A 12,501-nucleotide genomic window follows, 5' to 3' on the forward strand; every position below is an offset into this window, starting at 1 on the left:
ACAATCTCTTCCCAACTAACATCATAGATTTGAGCTGTGCCCAAATCCACAAGGGTTTCTATCATTGCGCCATACTCCCAGTCTTCTGTAAGAAGACATTGGTCCAAAACTTGCTAAAAGAAAGTAACTAGCCACCATTGAACTAGATTAGCCTAGGAAAACATGGATTAAGCAAATATTAACAAAGATGAAAGAGATTAGCCTAGGAAAACATGGATTAAGCAAATATTAACAAAGATGAAAGAGATTAGCCTATGGTTAGGAAAAGAAAGGGTAATTTCCATTAGGAAAATAATTATCAAGGTTCATAAGAGATTAGGGCCCATATTCACTTATATAATAGATCACCTTTTTACACTACATTTATTAATGTCCATGGGCATGCCCAACCCTAGTCCTAACCCTTGGGCCCTTTTGCATCCCTTTCATCCCTTGGCCTTGGGCCCAAACTGACTAAATTCCCTTTCACTTTGTTACAAACCATCCCCACCCAAGAGTTTTCATCCTCGAAACCTTAGGTATACATGTAAAAACACACATGGATGGAAGACCACCTCTTTCGAGTCACCCCCTATGTATGTGGGATATTCGAGGCTATGACTCCACACCATCCCAATATCCTTGAGAATCATAAGCGTAGACCACCTCTTTCGAGTCACCCCCTATGTATGTGGGATCTTCGAGGCTATGACTCCCCTCATTGAACGTATAATTCTCAATGTACCCTTCTTCTTCATTGGTGTAAATCCCATTGTTGGTGTCCAAGCTATCACCATTGTTGATGTTGATTCTATAGCCATTGTCAGTGCTATAGCCATCTTCCTCTCCACAGTAACTAACATCCTCTTCGTCAGTCACCCATGGCTTTCTAAGAATTATACCTCGGATTTCTGGTTGGATGGGTTCTCAAACTCCAAATTACATGTTCTTAGACTCTATAGAGAGAGGTGATCGAATGATCTATCCACTTATGTAGTTGCCTTTGGCTTGGTCAACCCTATACTATTCTTTGTTTTTACTTTTTTTGAAAAGTCAACATTAATACAAAAGTGACCAAATCTTGATAAAAAAGAATCCAATTTTGAATATCTTTAGCTTGATAGAATGCTTAAAGCAAGCGCTACACATCCATGCCAACACTTTGACCAAGTTTGACTAAAATCATTCCTCTATTTTTATCCCTTCGATTAGTCAACTATTGATGTTTGACCAAGTCAACGTTGCCAAAATCAAGAGATCTTTAGTTTTTCGGGAAGCTAATGGCATGTACAACGCAGCCACATGCTCAAATATCAAATTTAATTTGCTGTTTTGATTAGGTACCACCTTTGCCTTGCGGCGGTGAGACTTTCTGATTGGAGATGCAAACGGTGTCGGAAATGAAGCACTCGAGGGCTCCGAATGTAGCCCTTGGAGAGGAGAATAAAGCTATGTAAACCACTTGAAAAAATCCCCAACCCTTTTGGACCGAATTAGGGTTTAACATCGCAGCAAAAAATTATCAAAATTATCTCCATTTGCTATCCACTCCTTCCCTTTGCATTGGCAATGCCTCAGACCCATTCAAAAGCATGCACCACATCAATTACATCCTTGAGCATCCAAAACCAACCCCAAGTGCCATGCATATGTGCTTTTTGCAAAAAAATTTATGGCATCTCCTTTGTATTTGTAACAAAATCTCAATGTAAACTCAAGTGAATTTCAATTACAATGCTATGCCCATTGTTTATCAAAACTTTGCCACATCAAAATACATCAATTGACAACACTTGGAGGTTGATGAAATGCATCAAAGCTTGCTGATATCCCATCCAAGTTCTTCAAGGGTTTGGGCCATGTCTTTCCCACCAAATAGCTAATCCCTTTTTGCACCACTTTTCCATGGCACTCAAGGCACAAAAAGTTCAAGACGCACTCTTCTTGGCCTTTTCTCCTTATTGTCAAGGTACCCTCTCAACATACTAGATTCTATAAGCCTTTTTAAAATTCAGATTTGCATACAACTATGAGCTTGCAATCACGTATGTGAGAGTCCACTTATAACATAGGCACTAATAATTGCATGACAACACAATGCATATCAATACAAGATTTTAATTCCGATAAGCAAGACTTGTAAAGGTGAGCTTCAAAAGGATGTATTCCAATATACAACTTTAAACATTTCCTTGTATAATCCCCAAATGATATGGCCGATCCCTCAAAACCAATTGTGCAACTCAAGATCAAATGCATGCTCAATATGATGAATAACTTGTGTCTTTGACCAAATGAATGACAGAAAGTCATGCATTTATGCTCATTAAGCTTGATTGGGGCTACAGTTGATGAAAGGGATGAAGGTAAACCCCAACTTTTAAAGACATGCCCCAAATATGCAAGAATGAATGCATGAGATCAAATGATTCAAAATCTTGTCTTAATGGAACATTAATGGCTATTGAGGATACAGATTAATGGCCATGATGATCACCCAAATCATGATTCAATGCTTGAAATATCTCAAGAAATGCATCCACTTCCAAAGACAGTATGTAAACACAATTTCTAAGATCATTTAGATTAATGGCTCATTAAAGAAGTTAATCCATGATTAAGAGAATGAAGAATTTGAACCTTCATGAAAAAACCCCTAATCTTAATGCCTGTGTAATTGATGTAGAACAAGCATAGTAGCATGCACCAATTAACAAGTAATGTGACTTCCAAAAGCTGTAATGTAATCTTGAAGATTAATGAAGATTAGTGTACAACACAATACCAATGTATGCATTAATGAGACTTAATGCATGTCTTTGATGAATCTCATTTGAGGAAAATGGAGTAAGGAAAACAACTTGGCAAGAAGGAGATTCAACTCGCCGACAACAGGATAGCCGTGACTACTCCTTTTCTTGCCCAGGCGCCCATCGACTACTCCTTTCCTTGTTGCTGCAGGCATCGTGATTCCTCACTATTCAATGCACAACAAGGCTCACAAGGCCTTCACAATGGCTTCAAACCCTAGAAAACATATGCGACAGAACCGGCCAAAAAAAAAAATTAATCCCCACCTCAAATTTGATCCACAATCTCAAAATTCACCAAGATTCATCAAATCTTTGACCAAAAAAAAAAAGCAAGCGAAGCTTGGCTCATTCCATCACTCTAACATGAAAAGAAATTTGAAACCATGGATTTGTTAAAAGAAAATCATGAAAATTATACAAGAGAATGGATTAAAGATCGAGATCAAAATCAAAATCAAGATCAATTACCATTATCTTCATGTCCACTAACCTCAAAGTGATTAGCTTAAAGTCCTTCATGCATGATTCAAGATTTCCATGAAAAAACAAGATTAAAAAAATCAAGAAAATCAAGAAATCCAAGAATTTCTCCAACTTTCTTGAAACCAAATGAAGATGGATCAAAACTAAGCTTTGACACCAATGAAAGAAAGTAACTAGCCATTGAACTAGATTAACCTAGAGAAACATGGATTAAGTAAAGATTAATAAAGATAAAAGAGATTATTATCAAGGTTCATAAGATTAGGGCCCATATTCACTTTTATAATTGGCCACCTTTTCACACTACACTTATTAATGTCCATGGGCATACCCAACCCTAGTCCTAACCCTTGGGCATTGTTAACCACTCTGGTTAACATTACTTTTGCAAGCGTGGCTACGCTTATTGTACTCATCTTTTGTAACTGTGCTAAGCGCTTAATGTAAAAGAGACTTACGGCTTGTGTAATGCCGGTCATAGAAAGAACTTGTACATAGAGCTAGGAACATTAATTTTGGGACCCCAATTGTAAATGGGCGGCCGTCCATTGTAACTATGAGCTCTTATATATAAGACATTTATGAAATATGAAAAGGGACAATCCCATTAGTCTCATTTGTGTTTTGCCTCTTCTCTCTCTCTCTCTCTCTCTCTCTCTCTCTCTCTCTCTCTCTCTCATTTAAGCTTGTGGATGTATGCTTGCCAGTGTTTGCTTACTTGCATGCTTGATTGTTGGTGTGTGCTCTTAGGAGTGGTTATGCTCTAACCTCTCTCCTTCTCTCCCCTCTCTTTGCTCTCTACCAAGTCCCTCTTGTATGCATGCGGTGAAGGTTGAGCTTTCCATAGCTCCCTCCTTCTTGCTCTCTACCTAGCCATTGAATCTCTACTTGGGAGACACAAGTAGAGGTGGAATGAGCCCCTGCAGCTTCACATCGAGGAGTTAACCCTCATTAAGGTTGGCTAAGTACAACTCTTCGGACTCAACCCTTTCGTGTATCTCTCTTCTCTTTGCTTTCTCTCTCTCTCTCTCTTTCTTGTTGCATGCAAGGTAGTATGTTAGGTTTAACATCTTTGGCGCCGCTGCCGGGGAATACATTTAGCTTAGGGTCCTCCACTTTGTTTATTTGCTAGACTCCTTTTTTGGCCCGGTTGGAGTGCAAATCCACCAATTGGTTTCTTGATTTTGTGCTTGTTTTTGTTTGTTGATGGTGATTTTTGAAGGTTGATCGAGCATAGGAGCATTGAGATCTTCATCGAGCGCGGAAGAAGCATGTAAATGCTCAAACATTGCCCTTGACATCCATGCAAATATTTTATCTCTTTTCCTTTTTTTATCATCTTAGTTTAATCAACAAATTAATCTTAATTGGTTAGTTTTCATTAAGCATTGCAGGCATCAATAGATAGCTTGAGACTAGCTCTAGCTCTCTACTAAATCAAAAATCCAAAAAATTAGTGGGAAGATACCTAAATTAGCAAGAATCTAAGGGAAAACCCAGTCAAAAATCACATTCTGCAAGCAGTTCTGAGAAGCAAACGGTCATTCCCTTCACAGGCCACGGCAGTGGCACATCTACCACGCCCGTTTCCTTCTTATTGGCCAAATCTGGGAAGATCTTCAGCCCTAAATGTGGAAGTTTGCATTATACTAGAATAATTACATTAAATGGGCATAAAGAGCATTCAATTGCATTCAACCATACAACTAAATTCAATCAAGGAATAATTACATTAAATGGGCATAAAGAGCATTCAATTGCATGCAACCATACAACTAAATTTATCAAGGAATATAGTGGGGGGCTGTCAAACCTGCAGCCTTAAATTCCTTGAAATTCTCTGAAAGATCTAAAAAAATCTTTGAATCTAACAGTGCCACGGCCGTTACTTCTCTGCTGTTGAGAGATGTAGTCGCGGTGTTGTGTGTATGTGCAAGATATTGTGGTAAGATAAGAATGCCACATGTGATATTGTATGGTGTGTGAGTGTTGGTGGCCAAAAGAGTGGAAAAGGGAATGCCACATGGATGATGATATGTAAAGTGGGATAAGGCTAGAAGGCCTATATCATTGTAATATGGTTCATTAGTGATATACAATAGAGAACTTTTGTTGAGTTTACAATCTCTCTCTCTCTAGTCATGGAGTTTTTAGTGTGGTATAACCCACCTTAATCTTATGCTTAATCTTGTGTCTATCACCATGATCAATCCCATATTAGGATTGTTAACATGGTATCAAAGCTTGGGTGGTGAATATCTATGTATAGTTTTTCATGTTCATGAGGTTATTTGATTAAGCATTATTTTCAGTTTATTATGAGAAAAAAGTTTAGCACACTCATTATCATTAATATTGCATTTAGAGAGAGGTCGATTTTGTGAGTTTTACCTCATGACATTTTGAAAAAGGGTTGCTATTTTGGGATATGTGAATCCCTTGGTACCTTGCAATTTGGCAAGGATGTGAGGTGCATGCTTGTTCATGTGAAAACAAGATATTATGGGCTAGTTGGAGCCCAAGTGGAGCTGATTGTGCTCATTGATTTGCTCATGAAAGATGACCTGGTTGTGGATGCTATTGGAGCATTCATTTTTTTGGTTTATGCACCTATGGCTTCATTTGAGAGACCATGTGAAAAGAACCCTTGAATGAATGCATGCATTGGAAGCTTGGAAAACTTTATATGCATAGGTTGAGGATTCATTTGAGCAGCACCGACATCTTGTACAAGAACATAATCCTTTTGGTAATATAAATATGATAAGGTAGGGGCGGCAGGCTCGGAGGAGAGGGGAGGGGGTCCCATCTTCGACCCCTGGAGAGGCATGATTGTGCAAAGCTAAAATTTTGGTTTGTTTTCTTAATTGTGTGCTTAATAAAGTTTCTTACATAAGTATCCTTGACCAAGTTACTAGTGCTTGACAACATTTAGTGCATCAACAAAAGGAAGAAGAAAATCCAAGTAAGCCACCGATAGCACTGGATATAGCAAATATATATATATATATACATATATATATATATATTTTTGGGGTCGTTTAATCCCCGAAATTCAAAGCTTATAGCAAATCTTGTTAAATTAGCCTCCCACAGCATGGCGCAGCCAGTAAACAAAAATAAAACTTAATTTTTAATCAAAATTTTAATCAAGTTTTATAACATCTAACGCATAAGGGACATAAAGCGCAAACTGAAAAAAAAAATACTCTCCCCTTCTCACTCCAACGGGCGGCGGCAGCCAACAGGCGGTAGTAGTAGTAGTAGAGAGAGAGAGAGAGAGAGAGAGAGAGAGATCTCAAGAGGGCGTTGCTGATTCAAGCGCTTGGGGACGTTGAAGCATTGAACGCTGATTTCCAGTCGTGGAAATGTTTTTTTTTTAAAGCATTAGTTAAAAAAATTAATGCTAATATATATATATATATACTTCTTCATTTTTTTTTAAAATCTCCCTCCACCATTCCCTTGGCATGACTATTTTTCCCTCTCATTTCTTCCCAGTGTGCCCGTGGGTGATTCAAAGCTTTTGTTACAAAGCTTTAAAGATATTAAAACTTTAACCATTTTTTTATTTTTTATTTTTTACTTTAAAGAGGAGATTAAAGTCATATATATATATATATATATATATATATATATATATGAAGTGTGTAATGCTGTTGGGATTTTTTTCAAAAGCTTAATACTGATGACTAACTAACTAATCAACTATATATATATATATATATATAAAGAACCTTATGTTTCTTATTACGCTAGCCACATGGGTTGAATTTCGATTGTGATAAAAAGCCTTGATTTAAAATAAATTTTAAAAAACGCTTAACACTAGTTCTGTAATTGGACACTAAAGTGTCCTGAAAGTTAGCATTTTTCTTGAATTTTTGTGGGCAATCTATTAAGAGTTTTGAAATGCTTAACATCCACAGATGTTCCTCAAGACCTAAAAAAAATTTGAGATTTTTTAAATTGCACTTTTCTTAGCTTTTGCAAGGCAATATTTTAATTTTCTTAGACACATGCTGATAAAACGCATGATTTTTGCTGTTTTCAAAATAGTAGTAATTTGTACATAACTTTTAGAAGGGACATAGTTTGATCATGAAACTTGGCTTGATGGAAAGCCCATGATGTAAACTAAATCTTGGAATCATCAAACGATAATTATTGGATAAATTTTTGACTCGCTAATATTGAAATGATGTTTTTTATACAGGTGGAGCATGAATTTTTCTCCTTCCATATGCAAGCTAATAATGTAAAACTTGAGGTGCACCCATGTTATATAGGGTAAATACTACTTTGTTTTGAATTTTCCAAAACTTTAGAGCCACTTTTTGGGCCTCTTCTCATACATGGCCTTTTGCGCAACCTGTTTTTAATACGTAAAATGTCTAATTATGAGCCTAATTTTGATTTTCATCAAAGGGGAAAGCTGTGTAAGTGCATTATTTGTTGTAACTATAGGTGTAGACTACTTGTGCAAGCATAGTTATGATTAGTTTTTGAAAAAAGATGATCAAATTTTGTATTTTTGTTTTTTACAGTTTTTTTAGAACTAGGCGATAAGAACCTACTTAAGTGGAGGCTAAGTTGGTGTCATACACATCAAATTATGGCTTATTTATCTCATCACAAGCATGAAAACCAATAATCAACATTCTCATTGATAGGGCTACAATTTTTTTTAGTGGCGTGATTGAGTTTTGATAATACGCGTTACTTTTGCTGATTTTATACAACTTTTTTGGAAAAAATTCTAGGAAAGGAAAATGATTTTTTTGGTGAACTTCTATCCCCTTGGACTGATGTATGCTATCAAAATATCTTGGGAAAAATGCTATTGATATCATTGGATTTTTTTTTTGAGAGAATGATGCTTACATATTTGGAAAAATCCTGAAAAATCCTGAAAAATGTTCATTTTCAAGACATATGCTACTTTGTTGCTTATGTATTTCCAAATAAAAAGGCATTTTATATGTTTAGCATTTTTTACATAAGCATAGGGTTATGTTCTAAATGCCCAATGAAGCATTTTGGTTTTTAAAGCCTACATTAGGAGTTTGATTTTTTTTCGCAACCCCCAAAAAAGGACACTCAAGTGTCCTGTTTTGGTACCAAACTAGTGTTAATAAGCTTTGCTAAAGAAAAGCTTATAAAAGCTTAAATAAGCTTACAAAGATTATACTTAAATGTTATAAAGCTTATAAAATCTTAAATAAGCTTACAAAGATTATACTTAAATGGTATAAAGCTTATAAAAGCTTAAATAAGCTTACAAAGATTATACTTAAAGGTTTTCTAAGAATCTCAAGAAAGAAGAAGGGACTCTCTTCAAGGGTTAAATTCAACACATTTAGATTTTTTTTAAGATTTGAAAAAAAAATCAGAAAGGCTCTCTTTTCTTTTTCGAAAATCGGAAGCCTCATACAATAAAATTTTCGACATCCAAGAAGTATTGGCTTTCGGAAAATTCTTGGAGGAGAGTATCTAAGCCAACCATTGGACAATGAATTCAACAATTCGAGAGCTAAGCTTTTTGTCTTCATTTATTTATTTACATTATTAAATTGCATTGGCTTTATCTATATTGTAAGCTTAAAACTTTTACAATCTTAAAGCTTTGATAAAGTTTCATTAAGGCTTTGCTAAAAGCTTTCTATTAAGCTTCTATCTCCTCTTTTCATTGTTTGAAATATATATGTATGTATAATCATAGTTTTAAAGCCTTTAAGTTTTATATTATGATCCCTTTAAATTAAATTTAAGGGCTTTCAAATGTTTTTATTTCTTATCTTTTATTTAACTTAAATATCCCATGATTATAGTATTATTATTATTATTAATTCTTTCACAAAATGCAAAGTTTCTCCAAGGCCTTTCTTCAAGGCTTAGAAGAGACCCTAAATTCTTTGTTCCAGTCTAATTATTTTTGTGATACAGAGATTACAATATTTTCAAGATATCTATAACAATGTGCGAAACTTCAAGAGGTTTCATATTTTTATGATATTTGAACACCACTTTTACTGTTTTATTCTCAACTCATCACACCTTGATGTAAGTTTTCTTATCTGTGATTATTAATTGCATCAGTCATATCTACATTTGTTTATCTAACACTTTACCATGTAGATGTGCTTTCCCAACATCATATGAGTACATATTCAACTTGTACCCATTCATTAATTGCATTTTTCTTAAAATTAGTAATAATTAATTCAAGATATATGAATCCTAGAACTTCTTTAAAATTGTTTGGTACCATGTAGCATGAGAAATAATATTTTCCTTTGAGATTAATTCCACCACTCCCAACAAAGCTATCTGACACTTGGAAGTAAGTTGCTATCCTTCATAACTTAGTGAATATGTATGCTTTATCTTCCACACAGTGATTCGAACACCTTCCAAGTAAGTTTCTCATCCCTATTCTTACAATTATAATCATGCTTAAATAATTATGCATAGGATTTCAATTAATACTACTCTAAGTTCTATTTCTTATAAAGTCATAATTTAATATAACCCTAGTTACGTTTGAAAGAATAGTTATATTTCAATCCGTTCGCATTGTTTCTCATCTTTCACAATGTAGAACATCATTGCAATCGGATATATATATACATACATACATACATACATATATATATATATATATATATATATATATATATATATATATATATATATATATAAAAGGTACGACTCTTTTACGCTTCAGTTTCATGTTTATTATTTAAGTCTATTTCAACTACAGATGTAAATTAATCTTTCATTATCTAGACTTGTTCACTTAATCAAGATGGTTAAAATCATTACTAGCCATTCGTGTTTTATCAATTTTATCCATTATTCATTTATAATCTCACATCCCCTCAAACAACCTTTCCAACTCCAGGTTAGTATTTTCCTATCCTTATATCCATAACCAATTTAACTTTTATTTTTTTGATGATAAGTTTCTCATAAGATTCTATTTAATAACGTTATATATATACATCCTATCCATAGAAGTAACAACAATTCATATCTCTTTCAAGTGTTAATATTGTTTTTGATAGATTATTTCAATCACACCACAACGATGGAGGTTTGTATATGTACATATTCATTTCATTTTATACAACTTTTTCATAACTATTTCTATAATATTTTTCCAACCTATAATTAATAAACCATAGATTCTACATTAAGATTAGTTCAAGTCCAGTAACTTAAATAAAATTTCTAGATAGAGCAAATTTGTGTCGGGATTTAAGTTTCTGAGAGAACTGGCCACTCCACCTCAAACTTCTATTCTGAAGGAAGAGATGTATGAAATTAATATGGTGGTATGGGACATCAAATTGGTTTAATATACTTACTCCAAACACATTTATGTATTCTATCTTCTACCATCCTATGTGTGTATGTACAACGCGCCTGAGTGGTATGGGACACTTAGACTCGTATTACATGCATTCATTTGATTGGTTCATTGCATATGCATTATGTGTAGATCTAGTCTTCCACACCAATCATGAAGCCATCCTCTCATGCGTTTATGCAACTATATATCGGGGACCCCCATATATGGCATGCTTGCGCACCTCCACTGTTTGTTTCAGTTGGTCCATATGGAGGGGTGATTCCCAAGGTACTTACGCCTGGAAAACATGTGGGTATTGTTTGAATATTTATGGGTTGTCTATATCTTAAGATGACGTTGGGATTAATTGATGTGTTAACTAACGTGGATAGCATCTGAGTATAGCAACGAGAAGTGCGAGGGTATCGATTGAGGTGTCGCACTGCATGAGATGTGCGAGGGTACCAATTGAGGTGTCGTATGGTTGGTGGATTGAGAGGTGGTGTGAAGATGATGATCATTTTCTTTTATGAATCATGACTTTTTGTACATGTTATTTTTTATTTGATAATTAGTGTAACGATCACCAATTTAGGTGTCGATGAGTTTTTCTTATTGGTATTCCATGTCCATGAGAACCTCTAAGCCATGCCTTCGTGCCTCCGAGCCATGTTCGGACCTCTGAGTTTACCTTGCAGATTATGACATCAATAATCTTGTTCTTGTGACATTTTTCTTACACAACTAAGGACGGTGGCTTTCTTACACAACTGAGAACAGTGGCTCCCTCAAACAGGAGGACTATTATAGGTATATATATTTTATCATATTTTTGATGCATTAATAATCATACAAAAATATGTTTAATTTAATTTGTGCAGGATTCAGCTTAATGGAATGTGTAAGTGAGCACAAGATTAATATATGTGCAAATGTGCACAAAGTTATTTTATGTAACAAGGCCCAATAGCAATTATATTTGGGCAAGGTTTTTTTATGCACAAACCTTAGGGATTATGATATGGTTAAAAATATGTTAAGCAATACCCCAAAGTGGAAAAAGTAAGCCCAATTTGTACGCACATCTGTTCTTAGCTCCTTGGGCTATTTTATGAATAAAATTCTCTAAATACTCATGTCATGGAAGTGGAGATACACAGCATGGGGGGGAGATTGCACCCAATCTGGCTTGATGGTGATGTTATTTTATTTCCCTTTCTTTGTGTTATGCTATGTTATTTGATTTCAATTTAATTCAAGTCTTTATTTTAATTTATGATATATTCTATGAGTTTTAAATTATTTTTTCAAGAAGTACAAAAGGGTCATGTGTGTAAGATTCCTCCCCAGCCTCTCAGGATGTCCAGTATCTTCCCCTGTAGTCAAATCCCTCTTCAGTAATATACAAGATCTTGTTTCTACCACTTTTGGCCTAGAGAGAGAAAATATTCTAGAGAGTGATAATTCAGTTTTTAAATATTTTTGGATGGAAAAATATATCTTCTTATTAAAATAAGTTCCCCCGAAACAGAAGTTTAAAAAGATTTTCAGAAGGTGCATTAGAAATCAAGTATAATCTGTTCAAGAGGCCTTATCCTGAGGGAGTCAAGATTTTTTCAAAATTTTAAATTAAGGTTCCTATGGGCCAATAAGATTCATCCAAATGTGTGGAGGAGATAAATGGAAGAAATAAAGAAAATCCCCCCAAAAATGAGTAAATACTCACATGAGATGAAGAGTTGACTAAGGACAAGGTTATTAGTTAAAAAAGAGAGATATTCCCCTCATGAAGGAGGCGCCTATCTCACATGTGGGGGAGAGTTTTAAACTCCCAAATAATGATATATTTTTATCTCTCCTCTCTCCTGTTTC

At 34.8% G+C, this 12,501-nt stretch overlaps 1 protein-coding gene across 1 annotated transcript in view; it reads right to left on the minus strand.

Moving 5' to 3' along the window:
* Positions 1-594: 594 nt before the first annotated feature.
* The window catches only part of LOC147604143 (uncharacterized), an 81,441-nt gene continuing 69,534 nt past the window's right edge, over positions 595-12,501 (minus strand). The window contains exon 3 of the mRNA XM_086795297.1: positions 595-890. Within this exon, the coding sequence (XP_086651423.1) occupies positions 595-890 (296 nt within the window). The remainder of the gene's footprint in view (positions 891-12,501) is intronic.

The sequence above is a fragment of the Cibotium barometz genome, chromosome 62 (assembly GCF_041138505.1).
Source record: "Cibotium barometz isolate CiBa-2024 chromosome 62, ASM4113850v1, whole genome shotgun sequence".
Taxonomy (NCBI): Eukaryota; Viridiplantae; Streptophyta; class Polypodiopsida; order Cyatheales; family Cibotiaceae; genus Cibotium; species Cibotium barometz.